Below are 23,999 nucleotides of genomic sequence, written 5' to 3'. Positions count from 1 at the left end.
TTAACTCCGTGCTGCTAATAAATAATTTCCTCATCTCTATTGTACTGTTCTGAGTGCCATTACTGTGCTGAGTGTACCAACTGCACTCAGTCCCTAGTTCCCCAGTTCTCGTGCTGACTGCTCTGCTGACTCCTGACTGCTCGACTCTCCGACTCCCCTTCTTGTTTACTCTGGCTTTCCGTTTATATACTTTCACTCCTTTTTCCTGCCAAAACTTGTTCTCACCATCTAGCTTATATCAATTCCATCTCACGTCCATAACTCATGCGCTACCACGCACACGTGCTTTCTACTTTTAACTCCATCTCCATGACAACAATTAGAGCAGTTCATAAGCATCACATAACATTTTACCTTTACATACAGAAATAAAATAAAAGGATATTTTTCAATTCAAATAATATACAATTAAATAAGATGAACACAAATCCTTCTACTATTAATATAGGAATAAATAAAATTAATCTGAACGTTATTTTTATATAGAGTTCTTTTCATTATTTATACATATCTTAAATAATTAAATAAAAAAAACTCAAAGGTAATTATATGAATTTATATGAATAATAGTTTATAACAAGAGATTTACATTAAATAATATCTACAAATGTAGCCTTTGATATGGTGGATTATGTTGGATTCTGAAGGGAGTATTAATAATTTTAATTTCTCTTCATTCAGAATCCAACAAGTGTAAGGTTTTCTATGCTGGCTTTGAAGTGGGCTTTTTTTTATGTGTGATGGTGTGTTGCCAGTATAATGTGTGAGCGCTTTGGCCAAATGTTTAGCTAATTTGTATGTGGGGAATCAATGCCATCCACTATGGGACTTAATGGCACATTTTCTTTATGTATTTTTGGGAGTCCATAAATATGGGGGGAGGGATATAGAGTTAAATGGTTTTAATCTGTTAATAACTTCTACAGGCCAAGAAGTGACCTTCTTTAGGAGCCTGTGAAGTTTTCTGATTTGTGAGTTGGTGGGTTTCACAAGTACAGCCACTCGGGTTTTGCAGACCATGCTCTGGATACACGTTACAGAATATGGTGGAAGAAAGCTACAATAATAGTCTACTGTAGCAAGTTCAAATTCGAAAGACTATTCATGGAATCAGCCTCAGCCCTAAGAAACTCTCCAAACCTCAACAAATTTGGTTGCATGAGACTGCCCCAAATTTGGGAGGCTTACATCAGCAGACCTTCAGCCCAATGGCCAAGAACAGCTACATAGCCCACTAGGGGGCACCATCAGGACTTTTAGGAGAACAGTAGCTTCCTCACTTCATTCTCAGTTACTGTGTTGTAGTGCCTACATGCACGTGCCCTTTTTGTAAGTTCCATTTGAAGATGGCAACGTGACGTTGCCGAAATATCGGAAATATTTATTAAAGTGTTATTTAATTTATATTCTTATATACATTGTCAATTCCTTAAGTGATTTAGTACGTACTAATAACCACATAATACATGCAATACACCACCTAATGGCATCCATAGGAAGAGTGGAAGTAGCAGTAAATATATGTGTGGGGATGATTAGTATAGGAATGGGATAGATCACAATGTAAGTGGGGGTATTTGAGACTGAGCAGATATATGTGGTAAGCAGTGATAAAGGAGATTGGGAAAAGGCAGATGTGGTTGGGAAATCACAACCAACAAGTGGCTTGAATAGTACTGGTTATAGACCTAAAAGTGAACTGCTGTGTTCATTTATGAATACCAGGAGTATCAGAAATAAGGGAGATGAAATGGTTTCGCTAATTGAATTTATTCGCCCCAAAATTGTTGAAATAAGTAAAATGTGGGTTGATGAAGATGATATTGTAACAGGAATAGAAGTAGAAGGGTACAGTTTTTTTGTGAGAATAGAAAGGACAAGAAGGGAGGAGGATTGCTGCTGATGATAACAGGGGAATTATGTCCACATAGGGTACACATGAAAGAGTGAAATAGTGGCAGTGGTGTCAGGGAGGTTGACAGGTAGAGATATTTAGTTGACTGTTGCTATAGGCCAGTGATGGCAAACCTATGACACGCGTGTCAGCACTGACACACTTGAAGGTTTCAGGTGACACACCTTGGATGTTGAAAAATATTGGTATTCTGATGAAAAAACTGCGATAAATCGTGTAAGATCGCTCTCAGTTAAGGCGAAGGTAGGTTTGTTCATTGAAAGAACTTTCTACCAGTACTCAGCAACAGAAAAGTCATTAAATGTAATTTCAGTTTATTAAATTAATTGTATGATATGAATTCATAGATTTTATATCAATGTCCTATTAAATAAATAGCCTAATATGATATGTATAAGTCACCATCTATGATTATGTAGTTACATTTATAATGCATATGTGCAAGTGGCACATCAACAATGTCAATATTTAAAAAAAAAAAAAAAAAAAAAAGAAGTTTGACACACCTGGGTAAAAAGGTTCGCCATCACTGCTATAGGTCATGGAATGTGGAGGATGGTGTTGAAGAAATGTATAAGTAACTTCAGTAAGTGAACAAGAGAAATTGTTATGGGTGATTTTAATTATAGTGGTATAGGTTGGAATGAAGAGATAATTCATTATTATTCCTTATTTGGGAATAAGGAAAATAATGAATTTCTCGAGTTCTTGAGAGACAACTATCTCGGGCAGTATGTAAAGGAGGGCATGTGAGAATCGAGAGTTTTAGATCTGATCATTTCATCAGAAGATGTAATTGTGATTGATTTTTGCACTTCCTCCAGTTGATGAGAGTGAACATGAAGTGATCACCTGGGTTGAGGTAAGCCATATGAAGACTTCTGTGATGAAGAGATATATGAGGAAGTATAAGGTTGGTGATTATGATAAGCTTAAATAATTAGAATGGAATGAGGAGTTGAGCAGTAAGGAAACAAATGTTGCTTGGAAACTGACAAAGAAATATGTAACAGCATCAGTGTGTGAATGTATTCTGAAAGTCTAAAGGCTGAATAAGGTAGGTGTAAATGGATGAATGAGAGAATTTAAGCATGAAATTTGGAAGAAGAAGAAGACACTTAGGAATCGGCACAAGATGAATAATGGTAATAATGAGATGCATGAAGAGTATAATGAGCAAGCCAGGAGAGTGACTCAGTTGGTAATTACAACAAAAATGCAGTATGAGTTGAAATTAGTAAATCAGACCAAGAGAAACTCTTGAGTTTTTTCAATACGTGCCAAGTGGAAAGAAAAATGATAATATTAAGATGATGTTAATGGATGAAAGCGGGAGATTGGTAACCTCTGCAGAGAACATAATTGAGGTATTTACTGAGCAGTTCATCAAGGTGTTTCATCTTCAGTATGAAATCAGAAGTTCAGGTGTTGATAATGAAATGAGAGACGAGTTAATGGTGAGTAAGCAAGAGGTATACGAGAAGTTACATAAGCTAGACGTCAATAAAGTGATAGGTATTGATGAAATATCACCATGTGTCATGAGGGAAAGTTGCAGAGGGTTAGCATCATCCTAGGGCTACCTATTTAACAAGGGTCATGCAAGAGCACAGGTCCCAAAGGAGTGAAATGAAAGCATTATTTTCCACTTCACAAAGTTGGGAATGATGGGCCAAACTGTATATTTGGAGTAGTAGATATTGGAGAGGTTGGTGAGAGATAGGATATAAAAGTGGGTTGATAACAGTGATATTCTTTTTGTGTGTGTGTCAGCATGGGTTTGTTTAAAGGGAGGTTGTGTTTTACCAACTTGCTTATGTACTATAAAAAGATGCATATACAGTGGGTAAGGGAGATTCATATACAGTGGTATACTTAGATTTTGCAAAGAGTTTTGATAGGTTGTTACACCACACGTTGGTCACTAAATTGAAGAGGATGGGATTTTATGATAAACTAGTGATTTGTGTATCAGCAAGTTGTGTATCGGGGGGGGACACTATCTCGAAAGAGGAAGGTCACTAGTGTTCTGCAGGGATCAGTTTTGAGATAATAGTTATTTAATTTGTATATTAATATTTGGATAAGTAGTTGGTGATATACAACTGTTTGCAGATGATGGTGGAGAGTGATGAGGAATCAAGCAAATATTGTAGCCTTACAGGGGGACTTGAATAGATTGTATGAGTGGGCAACATTATGGAACTGTCAGTTCAATGTTGCAAAGTGCAAGGTTCTAAAATTTGGTGAACGATGGGATGCATAGTATACACTTAGCAGTGAAATTTTGGAGGAAGTTGAGGAGATAAGAGACCTTTGAGTCATGGGGGAGAATGATCTGAATTGCAGAGGTCACATTGCACAAGTTGTAAAAATATCATGTCGGTTTATGGCAATGATGCAAAGGAATACTTGTAAAAATAAAGATGTACTGTTTCCATTGTATACGGTCTTGATTAGGCCTCGTATGGATTATTGTGCTTGTGCACAGATTTGGTCCCATGGTTTTCATGGTGATGAGGATATAATGGAGAGGGTCTATGGAGGACTGACTAACATAATATCTGGCCTTTGGGATGTGGGATATGAGGACAGATTGAGGGAATGCAGTTTGCAAGCCTAGTGAATAGGAGGAAGAGAGGGGATATGATTGAGGCATTTAAGTTAATAAAGAGTTGTTACCATGTTAATGTGGAAAAAAAAATTTCATTGAATGGGTGAAGGGCTGGAACAAAGAGGACATACCTGGTAGTTGTATAAGGATGGTGTGAGCAGGGACATGCAGAGCAGGTTCTTTGCATGTAGAGTAGTTAATGAGTGAGTGGAATGCTTTGTCGGAATTTGTGGTGAATGCAGATACACTGAATGAATTCAAAGCACAGTTCGATGGACTTTGTATGTAACAGTGTTCACCTCCCGTGATGAGTCTTTTGACTTCTAAGAGGACTGGTGTTAATGATAATAATAATTAATGTGACAGTACTTGTTGAGATTAGGGAAGTGCTTCATAGCTGTAATAAATTTAGTTTAATCCTTTATCCAAATGTGTGCAAACAAAGTTTGCACCTGAAAGTATCTTCAGGACTGGGGTAAAGTGGTTCAACACCGGGCAACTCCTTGCAAATGTGGAGCAAGCTACCAACACTCCTATCTCAGTATCTCTCATAATGCAAAACACATCTCCTTGTGGATATGTATAATGTTATGCATTAAGGGAAGGGCCACTACCCAGACTAGTTTCGACCTTTATTGAGGTCTCTTCATTGGGAGCCAGGCCCAAGTGGAGATACCAAGGCAGAAGCATTAGCAAGGTCATCTCCTCCTATAGGAGCTGCCAAACAGTGTGCCACCTTTTTATTAAATTACTCTGGATTTAGAGAAAGATGTTGAAACTTTATTTTTCACTTGGTCAGACTATAATAAATTTAGTTTAATAGCTGATTCTGATTCTAAAAATCAGATCTACTCCTCAGATCTATAGCGACTTCTGTGCAGCACAGTTGCTTTCTTCCATCCACTCCTGCGTAAAAGGCTATCCAGAGCATGGTCTTCCATTCCTGACTTGGAATACACATATCTTGAATGTAGTTTTTGTGTTCTTCAAGGAGGGTGTTACTAGATTTGCCAGTCTGTATGAAGTAAGTCAAGCTGCAGGTACGAGGAACTGTTTACACTACAGGATGTGCAAGATGATAAAGCTGGTCTTTAGGAGAATAGATGATGGTAGTTAGCAGAATGTGTGATTTCAAACTGGCATGGATATTATATTTGTAGACAACTTGTAGATAACACAATCTCCCTCTCATCTTGTGTTGACTATCCCACTGAATTTCAGACCTTATAGAGCTACATTGAACATCATTTAATCATTTTCTTTTTCCACTCACCTCAAGGATGCCTGCATGTCAACTCTCATTGAAAACAATTTTCTCTGGACACTTATATAACATATAAGTCCTTTCATAACTCATTTACTACACATGTACAGAATGAGTTATGAAATGAGTCAATACATGATGTGCATTGACTCATTTGAAATCTCTTCCCAATGTGTTTGTTCTACTGTGGGAGTAGATTCACAGTCTACTCTATCATTCTTCTTATTTGCTTGTACGAATAACCCTTTCATGACTTCACACATGCTGCATTTGTCATCTGCAGGTCATTCATATCCACCAAAATAATCTTTTCACTTAAATGTTTGTTGCTGGGAAACACAATTTTGTTCTGCTCTATCAGGTGTGCCTTCAGTACTTCATGTACTCAAATGCTATGGATGATATAGAGGGAAAGCACTCTACACTTGCATTATTGTTTTTCCATACTTTGAAGAATTTTATTATTAAAGGCAGCATAAGGAACAAGTGCTTATCCTATTTCCAACTCCTCTTTCCCCTTACAAGCTACCCTGATATTGGTTGTATATGGCTGAATATCTGTTGCTTCTGTTTTCAGTCATATATTCATCTGTCAATGCCTGTCATTTAACAATGCTAAAGCAAATATTAAATGGCTTAAATTAAAAAGTGGTATGTATTCTTCAGTCATGTTAAACTGAAATCATGTAAAATGAAAGATGTGAAAAGTGAGAAATGACTGTATTGGACAAGAAACAACTTGTGCTCGATGGTGCAACATTGGGACAATGATTTTAATAGAAAATGCCACATAAAATATAATGCACATCTAATCTTTCCATGGTGTTATATTGATGTGATCTCATGCTTTTATCTGCAAGTGAATAGATATCAGTCTTTTATAAATTACCAAGCTGACTAAATAAAAAGACTGCTTTATAGAGTTGGTATCTAAGCAATAATTTTAAAATAAAAAAAATGTAAACAATTGTTTAGCAAAATGTAAGGGAATTTCACAATCGGCTAAAAAATATGACCAGTTTTTATTAAATAAAATTATCTGAATGCTGTTTTATGTTGATATTATAATGATATTACATCAACATAATAATATATATAATAGATGGTATTTTATTAAATAATATACAAAAAAATGCTTTCATGACCATTCTTTTTTCAAGAAAATGTGTATATTAAAATGCACAACTGTGTAAATTACATGCTGATTTTAAAAATTTTCCTCATTAAAAAATTAAATGAAAATTGGTATTTTTTTGAAAAACCTGCTCAAAAAATGAAATATAATAAAATTAACATGTAATGACAACTATCCATCACTTTCTAATAAAAGAAATAAAATATAAATCAGAAAAGAATTTTTTTTTTTTTCCAGCACAACCTCATCAATGGAACCACAGTTCATTAACTTAATGAACAATTCCAAACCTTTGGTAATACAAGCGAGTGAGTATTCTGTGTAAGAGCAGGTTGGTTTTATTGGCTGAAGTTCTTTGGTCATTTTGGTATTTACTGTCAATTTTTTTGACTTTTTACTGCTCTCATGTTGTCACCAGTATGCAAAAGTGAAAATTTTTTGGATGTGTGACATGGAGAGGAAGATTCTTAATTCAAAAAGAAGAGAGAAATTAGTCACAATTCTTCATAAAATTTTTGCATAAATTGTCTGACTTATATTATGTCTGACTCATTATATTATTATATGAGAATTGATTTTTAAACAGGCCTTGAACACTCTTTCATTGTTAGTCATAGGAAGCCAATAATTACTTCAGTTCATGTGGCTTATCAACATTTTCCTACAGATTTTGCATCTTGAGTTCTTTTGTAGTCTTGTACACATAGACTGACACAACTTCTTCATTGATGTTCTTTTTTTTCTTTTTTTAAGGATTTATTTTTTTAAAGAGGTATTTGGAATGAGACCAGATAAGCTCCTTTACATCTTCTGATGTCACTGCAAGATTGAAATTTGCTTCAGGGAGTGCCTTCAGTTTCTTTTTAATTGGTAGTTTGAACCTATCAAAAATCAAGCACAATTTGGGACCACAAATTTTTCCATGCTGCTTACAATTTTGTGCTCATATTCTTACATACTCTGTTAATGTTACCTGTAGCATTTGCAGTGTTAATAACTCTAGAATTCTTTTAATGTCAGATTGCCTACTCCAGTTGTCATGAAACATTTGTTCATAGGCTTATAATACTTTGTCTTGTAATGACATGTTGATCCATTAGATGAATCAACAAAGTGGTATTACATGAGGAAAAATTTCACTTTCACGTTTCCTGGGAAATACTCTCCAAGTCTAAGCAATGAGCTGATGTATTATTGACAGTTTGGAGAAAACCTTTTTTGCCATGTTCTTAGTCTTGAAGGTATTATTTCAGTATTACTGCTGGCCTGAAATAATTTTTAAACCAATCTTGAAAAATTTTACAGATCACTGTCTTTTGATTACTTCTCTTGACATTCATTGAGAACTCGAACATTATTACATTCTTCGGTGCTTACCGGTTCATGTAATGATAATGAGTGGCTTCATTTTAAAGTTTTTGTGTCCTGGCTGCTTCTGTTTTTCCTTTATCATATATGCATTTTCTTCTGGGTGTTCTTTTTTTTTTTTCCAGAAGACAGTTTCATTGAACCTTTATTGAACTTCAAATTGAACACTTTGGAAGTTGAATAACCTTGGACCTGTTCGAAATTTTTCAGAAATTTGTTAGCTGCACCTTTACCTGCTGATAAAAGTGCAGTTAATGCTCTGTGGGTGATTTGATATACAAGGTGTTTCAAAAAGAATGACCCAATTTCAAATAATTATATTTAATAATGAAAATGTGGTACAGTTACAAAATAAATTACTGTTGACTAGATGCCATCTTCTCATTAACTAAGCGTAGTAGCAGCTATTTGGGCACTAGTAGTGGCATCTAGCAGTCGTCATATCAAACTCTGGACTAAGGTCGTTCACATTGTACAAGTTGCATTCATTTGTGGTTCGTGGTTGCAGAGATATACAATTTTCAAATCGGGACATTATTTTTGAAACACCTTGTATTTTAACTACTATAAATTACTTTAAATTCAAATATACAGCTTGGATTTTATTTCAGATCAAAAAATATGGTCTTGCCTTCTCACAAATAATTTCTGCTAACACATCTGAATCTTTTTTCATAACTCTACAAACCACATCAGCAGTTTATTTGCAAGCAATAAAATGAATTAACTACTTTTATGAGCTTGTGCATGCTCTGCAGATACTTACTAATAATAACATCTTTCATGAGTGATGTCTTTTTTGTATGGAGTGCGATCTCTTGACTGATAGTGTCTCCTGTAATGTGATATAGGAAATTTATTATTAAAAATTTTTTGAATTCTTATCTATCTAATTCTACAGTAATTTAGCTTTCTCATTTTCTCTACCCTCTATATTCTTCATGTTCACATGCTGATTTATTAAATTCTTTTTTGTATGAGTTCTTTGACTGCTGTTGTATACTAGTCTGTTTTTATTTTGCTGTTTTTACAGACAAATTCATCGCATCATCAGTATGAAAAGACTATATTCAAATTGACATCTGTGTGTGAATAATTATATATCTATATAACTGTGTTTTGTATACTGAGAGCATTTTGTGTTAAGAGTTGCACCTGTGCTGCTCAGGTATCCACAAAGGGAGAAAGCATATGCTCTAGAGTACATGATTTAGAATAATTCATTAAAGTACAGTATCATGAATTAACTGAAATAACTACGCATTGTCTAAGCCAGTATAATTTTTGATTGTTATACTGTTAGAGTGATTTTTCAGTTGTGGAATACAGTTTTGCTGGTCAGGATCCCAGTTGTCACCCTATCTTCAACCATTCAATATTTAACTAATTTTGTATTCCATGATAGAGTTATGATGATGATGATGATGATAGATCAGAAGGCTGGTCATTTCTGTGTTCTTTCTAGGATCTTTGAAGATCTCCTGAGTTATCTAGGTTTGATTTTTGATTGTTATACTGTCAGTAATTTTTCAGTTAGGGTGACAACTGGGGGTCCTGACCACATCTTCAACCATTCAATATTTAACTAATTTTGTATTCCATGATAGATTTAAGACGATAATAGATCAGAAGGCTAGTCATTTCTCTGTTTTTTCTAGAATCTTTGAAGATCTCCTGAGTTATCTAGGTTTGATTTTTAAATGCCTTCTTACAGAGAGAGAGAGGGGGGCAGGGTACAGACACATCCATGTTTGTTTACATTTATCATGTTGTGCAGTATGGCATTTTGTTCTGATTTTAGGAAAAGGCAAGGTTACTGGAAGGTTTCATCTGTATGATGCCATTGTATAATATGTAAAACTCCTGTTATATATTTCAAAATTGGTGTTGATAATTTTAAATTTTAATGATCTAATGTTCTCTTCTCCCTATTTCAGTGATTTAAAGGTAGATGCAGGCATCACAAGATGAGTGGCAATAAACAGTTACATGATAAGTACAAAGAGCAAGAAAAGAAGGTGACTTGTATGGTAAGAGAAGAAAAAGTGAAGTGTGAGCAGCAGTTAGTAAATGAGGCTAAAAGAAATCTAGGGATTTTTTTCAATATGTGGCCAGTAGAAGGAAGATTGATTATGGGAGGATGATGTTGGTCAGTGACACAGCAGTTCATTAAAGTATTGCATCCTTTTGATTGCATGAGGGTGGTCTGAAAAGTTCTTGGCCTTGACCATGGCAACATTATTGGCAAGATTTTTTTTTCTAAATTGGTACATCTGTCATAAGCATCCATGTGAAATTGCAAGTCATTCTATCAAGTAGTTTTTTTTTATACAGCTGTCTGAAGCAAAAGTGTTGTCTGTATCCCTTGAAATAGATAAAATTGAGAATCGTGCAGTTATAAAATTGTTTTTGTAAAATAAGGTTTAATGCCAAAAGAAATTCATTAGAAGTTCATAAAAGTTTATGGACACTCTTCTCCTTCATTTTTGACAATTAAGAAATAATGGGCTGCCAAGTTTAAACGTGGCCATACCAGCCTTGAAGATGATCCACGTGAAGGACGTCCAAAAAGTGTAACAACACCAGAAATCATTGATTAAGTGCATGGTATGGTATTGGATGACTAGCAAGTCAAAGTGCATGAAATTGCTGAGACTATAGACATTTTGCATGAAGATTGCAAATGAAAAAGCCTTGCACAAGATGGGTGCAGCACTTGCTCACAGCAGATCAAAAACACACTCACATGAAAATAATCTCTGAATAGTGCTTGGAGCATTTTAACAAGAATAAAACTGATTTTGTGCATCGATTTATTACTATGGATGAGACTTGGATTCACCATTACACACCAGAATCCAAACAGCAGTCAAAACAGTCTTTGGTGTTGCCGGTTGTTCAGCACCAAAGAAGACAAAGTCGATTCCACCAGCAGGAAAGGTCATGGCGTCAGTGTTTTGGGCTAAAGGCATTTTGTTTATTAATTATCTTGAAAAGGGTAAAACAATAACAGGGGAATATTATTCCGATCGTTAAACAGAAAGAAAAAATTCGTAAGATAAGACTTGGTTTGCAGAAGAAGAAAATCATCTTTCATCAGAACAATGCACCTGCCCACAAAAGGTGTTTTGGCAATGGGAAAATTAAGGGATCTGCACTATGAATTGTTGGAACATCCACCCTATTCCCCAGATTTGGCTCCCTCTGACTTTTGTCTTTTCCCAAAACTAAAAATCTTCTTCACTGGTCAGCATTTTTCTTTGAATCAAGAGGTGATTGCAGCTGTAGTGGGGGAGGAATCATAGATGGCGAGTATTAAATGAATTGAGTCTAAAAGAACTTCATGTCAGCAAAGCATTGGGACTTGATGATATCACTGTGTGTCTTGAAGGAATGTTCCAGGGAATTTAATAACCGCTTTACCTTAACTTTTTAATATGAGTCTTAGATTGGCCCAAGTTTCAAATGGGGTGGAAAGAGGACAAAATTGTTCTGCTTCTTAAAGGGAATAAGACTAAGATTCACATTATAGGCCATTCTGCTTGTCTGGAGTTATTGTCAAGATATTGGAGAAGCCTAGTGAGGACAAGTATTCAGAACTCTTTTGACAACAGCAGAATTCTCTTTAATGCCCAGAATGGGTTTGCTAAAGGAAGATCATGTTTTATCGATCTGCTAATATGTTATAACAAGGTGACAAATACATTGGACAAGGGGGATTCGTATACAGTAGTATATTTAGATTTTGCAAAGGCTTTTGATAGATTGCACATAACAAACTAATAGTTAAATTGGAAAAGATGGGATTGGATAGTGATTAGTGCATTGTATTGGAAAGAGAAAAGTCACTCGTAATTTGGCCCCCAGGGTTTGTTTTAGGACCATTGTTGTTAATTTGTATGTAAATGACATTGGAAGGGGCTTAAATGGTGTTGTACACTTGTTTGCAGATGATGCAAATTTGGGGAGAGTTATGAGAAGTAGAGTAGATGGAGCTTTGCAAGAGGACGTAAATAAAATGTCTGAATGGGTAAGGGTGCAGGGATGTTAGTTTAATGTAGCAAAGTGTAAGGTTTTAATATTTGGGAAGCAAAGATGGAATGCAGAGTATAGGATTGGTGGGGATATCTTAGAGGAGGTGGAGGAGATGAAAGATCTGAGAATCATGGTGGATAGGAACTTGAAATTTTATGTACATTTTGCTAAAATTGTGAGGGGCAATACAGCAGGTTATGGGAATGATGAGAATACTGACATTTAGAAGTAAGGATGTTATGATTCCATTGTACAAGTCTTTGACCAAGGCTACATATGGAATACTGTGCACAGATTTGGTTGCTTGGTTTTCAAAAGGATGAGTTGTTTGAGGAGGTTCAGAGATGATTGACTAAGTCGGTTTTTGGTCTCTGGAATGTTGAATATGAGGATAGATTGAGAGAATGCAAATTGCAGAGCATAGTGGATAGAAGGAAGAGGAAAGACATGATTGAGACATATAAGTTGGTAAGGGATAATTACCAGGTTAATGTGGCTGATATTTTTCATAGAATGTCCGGAGACAGGAGGAGAACAAGAGGCCATCCCTGGAAGCTGTATAAGGAGGGTGTGAGGAGATTTTTTGCATTGAGAGTGGTTAGTGATTAGAACATATTGCCTGAGAGCATGGTGGATGCAGAGACAGTGAATGCATTTAAGTTACAGTATGAAAAGCTGTGCATGCATGTGAGAGTGGGACCTCCTGAGATGAATCTGACTCCATGGAGTCCTGTTGATAATAATAGTAACTGTCTAACAGTATAATACAGAAATGTTTAGTATATTTGTACTTCTATAATTTAGTCAGTTTTATACATGGAAATGTTATAACTATTCATATGAATTTAGGGACACAAAAAACACAGCATAGATTTAATTTACCTTTATAGAGTGCAAGAGCATGTAGCTTGGTTTCAATACATATGTATCTTTCTGATGATGACCTCAATACAGGGGTTGAAACGTCAAGTGGTATTTTACTAATAATAAGTAAAATAATCATTTCAATACGTGTGTTTTGTGTCCCTAAATTGGTAAATATGAATGCTGATCACTGTGTGACCTTAAAAGAAAGATGTTATAACTATATGGTTGAATTTGTAACTTGGTAATATTTTCTTTGATTGATTTTTTTTAATTAAGTGTACATTATCACCTTAGGTAAGAAAAATTGGAGGAGGAGGATTTGGAGAAATCTATGAAGGTTTGGACTTGATTACTAAAGAACTGGTAGCACTCAAGCTGGAATCAGCAAAGCAAGCAAAACAAGTACTGAAAATGGAGGTTGCTGTCCTGAAAAAACTTCAAGGTAAAAAAATGTTATTCACATGTTTAAGTTTAGGGATATTACATCCCATATTGTTTCTCAGCAGAATAAGAAACTCAAAGAGTTTCATGCCGAATATAGTAGAAACTATATAAAGTTCGGCAATTCCAAGCGTAAGCAAATACCTGGATACTGCAACTCATGTCAAAGGTGGAGCAAGCTCCGATCACTATTCCTGCAGTCAGTTGCTGCAGTATCCAGGTATTTGCTTATGCTTGGAATCGCCGAACTTTATATAGTTTCTACTATGTTCGGCATGAAACTCTTTGAGTTTCTTATTCGGCTGAGAAACAATATGGGATGTAATATCCCTTAACTTAAGCAAGTCATATGTCACTGAATTGAAGCCTTTGGCTCTTCATATATCTAATAAATGTTATTCACAGTTAATTACAGTGAATAACATTTTCATATTATTTCATATTATCATTTTCATATTATTTTATATATTATCATTTTCATATTATTTCAATCAATTCATAGCTTATTTAACAATTTTTTTTAATTACTTTATTTGTTAGTAATAATATTTTTGGTTTATAGATCTAGTGTTGATCAATTTAATAACTTAACCAACTAATTTCGCCAAACTTTATGGCAGTATAAATCTATCGGTGTACAGAAAACCGACCAATACAGGTCACTACCTACATTTCAGCTCCTCTCACCACATCTCACATAAACTCAGCATTGTACACATGTTAAAGAAGAGAGCAATTCGCATCACAACAGACAATGAGACCCTTCAAGATGAGTTAACATTAATTTCCAACAATCTGTACTTGAACGGCTATCCAAGAAGACTAGTCAATAAAGTCCTTTTCTCTGAACCACCACAAAAAGAACAAGAAGATATTCAATATATAAAAACTATTGCAATTCCGTTTGTAAGTGGCATCTCCTACAAGCTCGCCAACCTCCTCAAACAACACAAAATAAGAGTAAATTTAAACCAATAGAATCTATTCGTAAACTACTAAGATCTCCAAAAGACAACCACCCTTTCTATAAATATGCTGGAGTTTATAATATTCCATGCTCGTGTGGCTCTAGTTACATCGGACAGACTTTGAGAAGCCTTGAAATCGGGCAAAAAGAGCACATTGGCTATGTCAAAAACAACAGACAGGCCATTTCTGGCCTATCATCTCATTTCTCTACAACTGACCATGTCATCGAGTGGGACAAAAGTTGTTCCCCTTACTTAGAGGAAGATTACCATTCAAGAATTTTCAAAGAAGCAGCCACAGTCGCCCGTTCTACTGTCAACCTTAACAGAAATCAAGGCCTAATACTCCCAGAAATATGGAAAACCCTAATCAAATCTTTAAAAACAAAAGAAATTAACTTTAATACAAACTACAGAAAGTTCCTTAGTAACAGCTAGCTAATCATGTACACGTGATACGTGTTTCACGCACATTCGATACTATTTTATTTGTAATTATTCTAGTCAGTTTTTTACAGTTATTCTTGTCAGTTTTATAGTTACACATAATTGTGAGATTGTTTCAGCCTATATGTAAGTGCCCTGAAGATGCCAACAGTTAAAGTTCGGCAAAACTAGTTGGTTAAGTTAATAAAATTGATCAAGAAAATAAACCTTCATTACTTTATTTGTTATTTTCATCTTCATTTGTGCTCTTCTGTTGAGTTTTTCTGAGTCATTCAGCCATCATTATAGTCGCACTCAATAATATGTCAGAGTACATTTACGTATCGTATTGAGTATAGGTTCTGAAACTTGCAACTGATACTATATATTGGGTAGTTTGCTTCTTTTTCACCTTATGTACTAAATGCTTGAATTCTCTAATGTAGTAATATACTAATCAGGGGAAGTTTCTTGGCAAGAAATCCAGATGAGTTGCTTTTAAGGCAAGGAATGCTGACCTAAGTCTTTTCTAGTTAGAGATTTACTCTAGTTCTAAGTAGTTTATTTGTCTAATTAATTGTGCAGCAGTGTTCATGCTATACTCGCATCCTTTTTCTGATAATAAGAGGATGATTATTAACATGATCATCAACATGATTTTAATGAACTTTAACTGTGAAATGTATCTCTCTCTCTCTCTCTTGTTTCTCATAATTTCCACTGTCCTATTCCTGATAACATTCAGTTTTGGCATAAACTTTTACTTATGTTCACAAACTAGTTGAAATCCTAACATCTTTAATTATACCTTCTCATCTGGTATTTTATATTGCCATATTGTTAGCATAATATTTGTCCTTATCTTGTTTTGTTTTACCTGACTTCTCTCTGGGATCCCTTATATTTTTCACTTGTAATGTTTCTTTGTTTTTACATCCCCTTCTTGATCAAATCTTGTGTTGACCTCCATGAATCTCTTGGTCTAGATGCTCACATTGGGCCTAGATGTTTCTTGGCTGTATCACATCTTTGACTCTCTCTTCCATTGCATTTCAGAAGTGTTCTCCTCATTACACTCTAGAAGAGTATCTAACCTTTTTGGCGTTTGCTTTCAAAACTGTGTTGATGACTTTGATAGCTTGTTTTGAGGGATGGGATTTCCTTTGGAGATCTCAGTCTTAGTCGTACTTTAGCTTTTACCAGTTGGTCTGTGCCACGGTCTTCTCCTGGACAAGTGAGCACATCAAAGATGCATGTCTTCCACTCTGTTGCAATATCATTCCTGTGCTTGACCAACTGATGTTTGATGTCCAAGTATAAGCATATAAGTGCTGCCAGAAGCAAGCATTAGTAATAACTAATCTGTTAGACCAGACAAATTTTAGCAGCTTTTTGTCATGGAAGATTTTTTTCTCTAGACTAGCTGTAACACTATTTCCCACTTCTACTCTGAAGTCATAAAATGAAGAGAACATCTCTCCTTGACAAGTAGTCCAAAAAAAACTTATAGGTTTTCATAAATCTCCTGACTTTCTTAATCAGATCTATCTACATATGGTGCATAAACCATATACTACCATAATCGACATGTTGGTAGCTTTAAATCTAATAAAAAACATCCCATTGTTTACATGATTGTAACCAACAAGGGATCTTTCCTGACTTTTCCCTCAGTGCTAAAACTAACCAGCAGTGCTTCAAATCAACCTGAGTAAATTACTAGCTCATTGTCCTAACCTCTGAAATGTCATTACAATCAGTTTTCTGATGTGTGCTCTCAAAGGAATTCAGGCTACGATGAAAGCACTACATGATTGAGTTTGCATTATTATTATTATTAATCTCCTATCAGCAATTTTTCTCCAAATTAGTCTATTACTGGTCAGCACTCCAATATTATTTTGTCATACTAACCTTTTATTCTTCTAAGGTGCTTGTGACTGAATCAATCTACCTAGATTTTGGTCTTCCTCTGGGTCTCTTTCCTGCTGTCTTGGCATTAAACACCTGTTTTGCTAACCTTTCCCCTCCCATTCTGTTTAAGTGACCATACTATCTTAGATTAACTCTGCTGACATATCCTTGAATACCAAAATCATGTCAAGTTCCTTCCTAATATCTTTTTTCCCTTTACGGTTACAATATCCTAACATCTTCATTTTTTTATTATGATTTTGCCATTGCTGCCATCTCTTCACTCTCCTGATTTTTCTCAGAACTTTCATATCAGTGGTTTCTAGTCTTTGCTCAGCTGCTTTATTTGAAACCCAACGCAGATCCATAACTTAAAAAGTGGTTTGAACCCTGGCTTGTACCCTGTTAATTTAGTATTTTGGTTAATTTTCTCGTATTCCATGTAAATTTTATTCATCTGACTTTCCACCACACCAGCTTTGTTTATTCTGTCATTTATTTCCAAGTTTAATTTGCCACCTTCACTACAAACTGTGCCTTAAATAGCTGAAGTATTTTACTTGTTCTATAGGTTCTCCGTTGAGAATGCAGCTGAAGTTTTCTATGTTACTGCCTATTTTCATAGTTTTTGTCTTTTTTATTGCTGATTTTCATGCCAAATTTCTTACAACTGTTAGGCAATTTAGTTAGAGAATCCCAGAGTCTTTCACAAGATGTATTTAGGAGTACAAGATCACCTGAATAAAGAGCTAAGTTTAATTTCTTTGAGTCTAATATCATGTTTAATGCCACTTTCTTTCATAATGCAAACCCATATAGATGATGAATAAGTGTGGAGTTAGGTTAGAAAAACCAAGGAGTTAAACTGCAAAGGAGTTAACATGATTGTCTTTTATTATGCATTATTTTAGCTTTGTTATCTGTATTAGTGAGCAGCATGCCTTAGTAATCTAACAGTATGTGTAAGTAGTAGTATGTGTCTTCTTCTGATCAGATGGAATTTTACTTATTGTTTTATAAAACTGAAGGGGGGGGAAGATACTATCTGATATATTGTGAAAGGTGCATGTATTAGTTCACTAAGACATGCACACATGCACCTGTCTTAGTGAAATATAGTCTGCACGGTTAGCCTAGTGGCTATGCGCTTCGCAACCATATGCCTGGGGAAGGAGTGTCCTGGGTTTGATTCCTGTCGCCGACGTGAGGAGCTTTAGGATCTTCCTCAGTCATAACCAAGTTAGCCGGTCTTGGGCGTGGACAGCAGGGTTTCTCTCCAAAGTTTATCTGGGGTTTTTCATCCTGCAACCAAACTGGCCCCATGAACACACACGGATCTACAGTCATAAATATTTAACCTCCCATGAGGGGACTCAACTCGTCTCAGTAAGGACAGGGGAGAAAAAGGGAGGAAACTCCATACGAATAAATAAGTGAAATATATATATATATATATATATATATATATATATATATATATATATATATATATATATATATATATAAACAAATAATGGAATCACATTAACTCATAAAAGGTAGCTATGATAATAATAGCTGGAACTTGTGCTACAACAGAAGTTCCAAATATTGCTGTTAGTTTGTCATTTAAACTTATCTTTTCTTATATTTTTTTATGCAAAAGTTATAAATTTAGAAGAAACTGATTTTTCCTAACATTATTGAAATATAAGCTTTAAAATTAGTGATGGAATATAACTTCAGCAAGACAGACTGTTGAAAGTGAACATGTAATTATTATCATGCAGTTCTTTATCTTCTTTATCCACAGCTGCTCCAACAGAAGCTGGCAGGTCAGGCAGATGAAAATATCTCCATTTCTTTCTATCCTCTCATATTCCTTCTATAATGAACACTTCTAGCTCAAGTTTCTGTATTCTAAATCTTTCCTTATCTGATCTCTCCACTCTTTCCATGGTCTTCCTTTTATACTTTTTCATTTTCTACACCCTTGGTATTCTTTCTAAATTTATTCTTCTTATATTATGCTTGTGTGTGTGTGTGCACGCAAGCACTCACTCTCACACACATCATTTCAAGTGAAATTTCAAAAGCTTTTTTTTTTTTTTTTGTTAGTCTCCATGTCTTCTGCATAAAACAGAATGGGCAGAAAGTAAATTCTGTTAATGAAAGTTTACACTTCAGTGAACCTCACTGTCCCAAAGTAGACTACTTCCACTGCTAAAAAAAACTTTAACCCAGTGAAATCCTCCTCAATATCTCTTGATCTAAAGTTCCATCACTAGAAAGTACACTTTCCAAATATTTGAAGCTTTCACACATACATTGAGTCTAACACAGTTAACTTTTATATTTTCTCTGTGATTTAAAACCACTCTCCAATTCTGCTTGTTAGTAATATGTAATCCATAGTTCTTTGTTCCACTTTTCCACACGCACAGCTGCTTTACTCCTCTCTGATCATTAACCACATCTAGTATGCTTGATGTGGTTAACCATGAACAGCAGTGGAGGTAAGACACTTACTTATCACAGTCCATTATTGTTATTATTACCCTAAGACATCATGGACTCAAAGATTTATCTAGAAGGTCCCATTTTCATACACACATAAAACTCATTATACTGCACCTTAAACACATTCAAATTCTCTACAGATACCACACTCTCAGACAAGACCTTCTAATCATTCACATCTCTGCATGCAAAAAACCTGCTTCTCACTCCCTTGTTCATAGCCACCTTATACAGCTTTCCAGGGATGACCTCTTCTTCCTTGATCCCTCACCATTTTATGGAAAACCTCTTCAGCATTAATCTTATAACAACCTCTTACCAACTTGTACATCTTTATCATATCACCCTTCTTCTTTCTATCCACTAGACCAGGGGTTCTCAACCTTTTCCAGTGGCGTACCACTATATTTAATTCAAGATATTAGATGTACCAGTAAGTCAGTGGCTCACGTACCACCAGTGGTATGTGTACCATGGGTTGAGAATCCCTGCACCAGATTATAAATTGCATCTTCTCAATCTTTCCTCATATTACATTTCAGAAATCAGAAACAACTCGTTCGTGGATCTATAACAAGTTTTGCTGATACCACTTACTAGATGTGACATCTCCATCATATTGAACTTGAGCAATTTCTTTTTCTCCTTATTCATCTTAGAACTTCGATTCCAACTGATTTCCCCAAATATCCCCTTCCCTTTCTGTCTACACACAAATTCACATCCTGTTGGAGCATCAACCATTCTCATGCCTTGTTCCCCTGTCCACCTTGAATCTCCATTTCCCTATTTGTCTTGCATACTTGTTCTCTCATTCTCTGCACTCATGCTACCAACTTCATCATTCATAACCACCACTTCAATCTCGCCTTCCTTGCTCTCGGCGCTTTTACATCACTTTTTATTTGCTCAATTTATTCTCTGCACTAATTACTCTCTCCCTTTCAGCAGCAGCCTCTCCAAATCACTCACACCAGAACTATTCAGATGCAGTCCATCACTCTTATACAATTCACTTCTTCCAAACTCACTCTGCACATGAAGAAACTGTACTCCTTTTTCTTCATGTATTTCTGCTAACATATCATTCATAATTTTTGCTCTCTGCCTCGTGTCATACTGTCTTACCTGGGCAACCGACTGACTACCTTTCCTATCACATTATTATCTTTTAGCCTCTTATTAACTTATGTGTTCCTTTTTATTATTATTATTATTATATGGGCAACTCTATGAAGTCCTTAGCCTCATTGAGAGGGGCTCTAAACATCATGCCAAGCACTATCCAACATTTGTGCATTATCTATCATATTTTACTTTGAACTCATTCACAGTCATGGCACCCACAACAGACTCTGGCAAACTGTTCCATTTATTCACCACTCTCCAACCAAAAAATCTAGTCCTGACACCTCTACTAACTACACTCTTGCTCAGTTTCCAAAGATGACTCCTAGTTCTTCCATCACCCAACCTGTTCTGAAAAATTGTCTTTGTATTAATCATAAAAATCCTTGAGTAATTTGTATGTCTCAATCATATCATCCCTTTTCCACCTCTCAACCAATTTCTGTAACCTACAAATCTTCAACCTGTCCTCGTAAGGTTCATTCCATAGACCTGATAATATCATCTTGATCACTCACCTCTGAATCCTGTCTACTCCTCATCCCCAAAATACTCAGGTGACCAGATCTGTGCACAGTAGTGAAAATGGGTCTTACCAAGGCTCGATAAAGAGGTATAATAACTTGATTGTCTCTGCTCATCACAGTATTCTTCAGTAACCAAATTTAATCTGATGAAGTACTTTAACAATTTGTCCTCTATAGTTTAACTCCTTATCCACTAACACCCCCAAATCTCTGGCTTCATCAGTTTCCTGGAATACAGTTCCATCAATGTGGTACATGGCTGGTAATCCTTTCACCCCCAAAATGCATAACTTTAACCCTTGCCACATTAAACTGACATCCACTCTCCTTTGCCCAGACCGCCAGTCTATCCAAATCAGTCTGAAAAATTTTAACATCATCTGTAATAACTATTGCTCCACCCAGTTTTGCATCATTGTATGATGATGTAGCAAACGACGGAATAGTTCCTTTCAGATCCTTTCCTATATTGTTAATGTACAAATTAAATAGTAGCGAATATCGAAGATAGTACCTAAGAACTGAGCCCTGTGGCACACCACTAGTGACAGGGCTTCTTCTTCTAGACTCTGCTTCTGAATAAACTATGGTCTGGTATGTCTCCATCAACCATCCTCTTATCCACTTCACCAACTTTATATCCATCCCCATGTGCTGCAGTTTATTAATTAGAATTCCATGTGGTATCCTTTCAAAAGTCTTTGCAAAGTCCAGCAGTATCACTGTAAATCAGTAAATCCAACTCAGCTGTTACAGTGATAAAATGTGAGCAAGTTATCAAGGGATGACCTACCCTTTACAAAACCATATTGCCCCTTATTGTGAATACAATTTGAAGAAATGATAATGATTGCTCCCTGGATTGGTGAAATTTAGTAAAATTTGGTTAAAACACTTATCGAACTTTGTTGAACCATTTTAGTTGGGCTGTTTTAATGGAAGAAAAGTATGCAAACAAAAATTATCATTAATATGTGCCAAAAATGGCTCCTGTAGGTTCATTTGGAATAATGAATTTTTATCATTATCCTGATATGCTACTAAAAGAGCGCATATTAAACATATACCTTATTTTTTATGATTGTTAGTTTTTTTTTTAATCTGTTTATTAGGAAAGGATCATGTCTGTCGTTTTGTTGGATGTGGGCGAAATGACCGTTTCAATTATGTTGTTATGCAGCTTCAAGGAAAAAATTTAGCAGAGTTGAGACGCAGTCAGCCAAGAGGTGCTTTCAGCTTGAGTACTACATTGCGATTAGGTCTCCAAATCCTTCGAGCTATAGAAAGCATTCATGAAGTTGGATTCCTACATAGAGATGTGAAACCAGTAAGTGAAAATATTAACTGATGTCGTATTTAAGTTATTGTAATAATATTATTTTTGAATTTTGACTATCGTGCAATTTTCCTACTTGCCTCCATTTTAGAAAAGAAAATTAAAAACTTTTTTTGCTTCTGTAGTATATTTAGAGATGTTATTTTGTATTCCCCCCCCCCCCTTTTTATTTCTCCAAATAGTAAATGGCTGTTAGTCTAACCTAAATTAAGTTTTTATAGCAATAATTGGTCTGTGTGAAGGTTTCTTATCCATTGTATTTGTATATTTCAATAATCTTAAAGCATGTTAAGTGTTTGTGTAGCATGAAATTCGAAATTCAGGTTTTCATGATATTTTTTTAATGATAATTGGTCTACACATAGTTTTTTATACTACAAGTTAACATATTCTAATGTGTTGCTCCATTTTCTAATCAAGCTATAAGAAATAATGTTACTGGAAATAAACGTTACAAGGATCTTAATAAATTATTATTTTCTTTCCTTTCCTTTTCTGTTTTGTTGGAACAATTATTAAGTCATTAAACTTGCTGCTGAATATGAGAAATACTACAGAAATGAATTTTCAGCAGATTTTTGAGAAAATTTAATCAGGTGATAATATGTGCATGGTATTTGAGTTGTTGGTAATCACAATGATCCAGTGCTACTTGACGACACCATTTGCTTTTTTTACAGTAGGTTGACATTACTCATTTCTGTTTTTACCGGTTGATAAAAATGAACCTCCAGATATCCTTGCATCTTTTAATGTATAGTATTCATAATAACATAATCATAATGAGTAAAAGAGTAACAGAAAATTTACTTTTTTTTGAAAATACTTGAAACACCAATAACATTAAAAAAATGAAGACATTAAGTAATTTTTAAAAAAAAAATGTATTAATGTTTTTATTAAAAAGTAATACCTTGTTTTATTTTTGATAATAGGAGTAAATATTTTACTGAAGCAAACACCAATTCCTTAAACTTTATTTTTGCAATTTTATACAGTTATTAATATTAGGACTCTTTTGAAGTCAAAAGGCATCATCACAGGAGGTACTCACTGTCATACACACAAAGATTATTGACTTGTGCTTTTAAACTCGTTCACTTGCTACACTCTCAAGCAATGCAATTCATTCCACTCACCAACCACTTTAAATGGAAAGAACCTTCTCATATCCTCCGTGTGTAGTTTTTAGGGATGACTTCTTGTTCTCCACCCATCTCTTATTATTATTACGGGTATCTCCATGGAGTCAGTAGACTCATCACGGGAGACCTAAACTAGCAAAACAATATCTGTCATATCTCTTCTTGAATTCATTTGCAGACAAAGAACTTGCAACTAAGTCAGGCAATGAATTCCACTCATTCACCACCCTTCAGGCAAAAAACCTTGTTCTTACACCCTTGTTAACTACACTTTTCTTTAATTTCCAGGGATGACCTCTTGTTCTTCCATCACTATCACACAGCTGAAACATTTCCCCTGCATCAGTCCTATAAAAACCTTTCAGTAATTTAAATGTTTCTATCATATCCCCTCTTCTCCACCTATCAACCAACCTC

At 35.2% G+C, this 23,999-nt stretch overlaps 1 protein-coding gene across 3 annotated transcripts in view; it reads left to right on the top strand.

Annotated features, from left to right (window-relative positions):
* Positions 1-23,999, top strand: part of LOC150102422 (uncharacterized) — a 251,333-nt gene that overhangs the window by 99,645 nt on the left and 127,689 nt on the right. For all 3 annotated transcript variants that reach the window (XM_090399784.1, XM_090399785.1, XM_090399786.1), the window contains exons 3-4: positions 13,493-13,640; positions 22,214-22,428. In XM_090399784.1, coding sequence (XP_090255910.1) covers positions 13,493-13,640; positions 22,214-22,428 — 363 coding nt within the window. The remainder of the gene's footprint in view (positions 1-13,492; positions 13,641-22,213; positions 22,429-23,999) is intronic.

Source organism: Typopeltis vanoorti, chromosome 10, assembly GCF_054136105.1.
Source record: "Typopeltis vanoorti isolate ZY-2024b chromosome 10, IOZ_Tvanoo_1.0, whole genome shotgun sequence".
In the NCBI taxonomy this organism is placed as follows: Eukaryota; Metazoa; Arthropoda; class Arachnida; order Uropygi; family Thelyphonidae; genus Typopeltis; species Typopeltis vanoorti.
The sequence above is the reverse complement of the archived record's forward strand: the minus strand, read 5'-3'. Positions and strand labels throughout refer to the sequence as shown.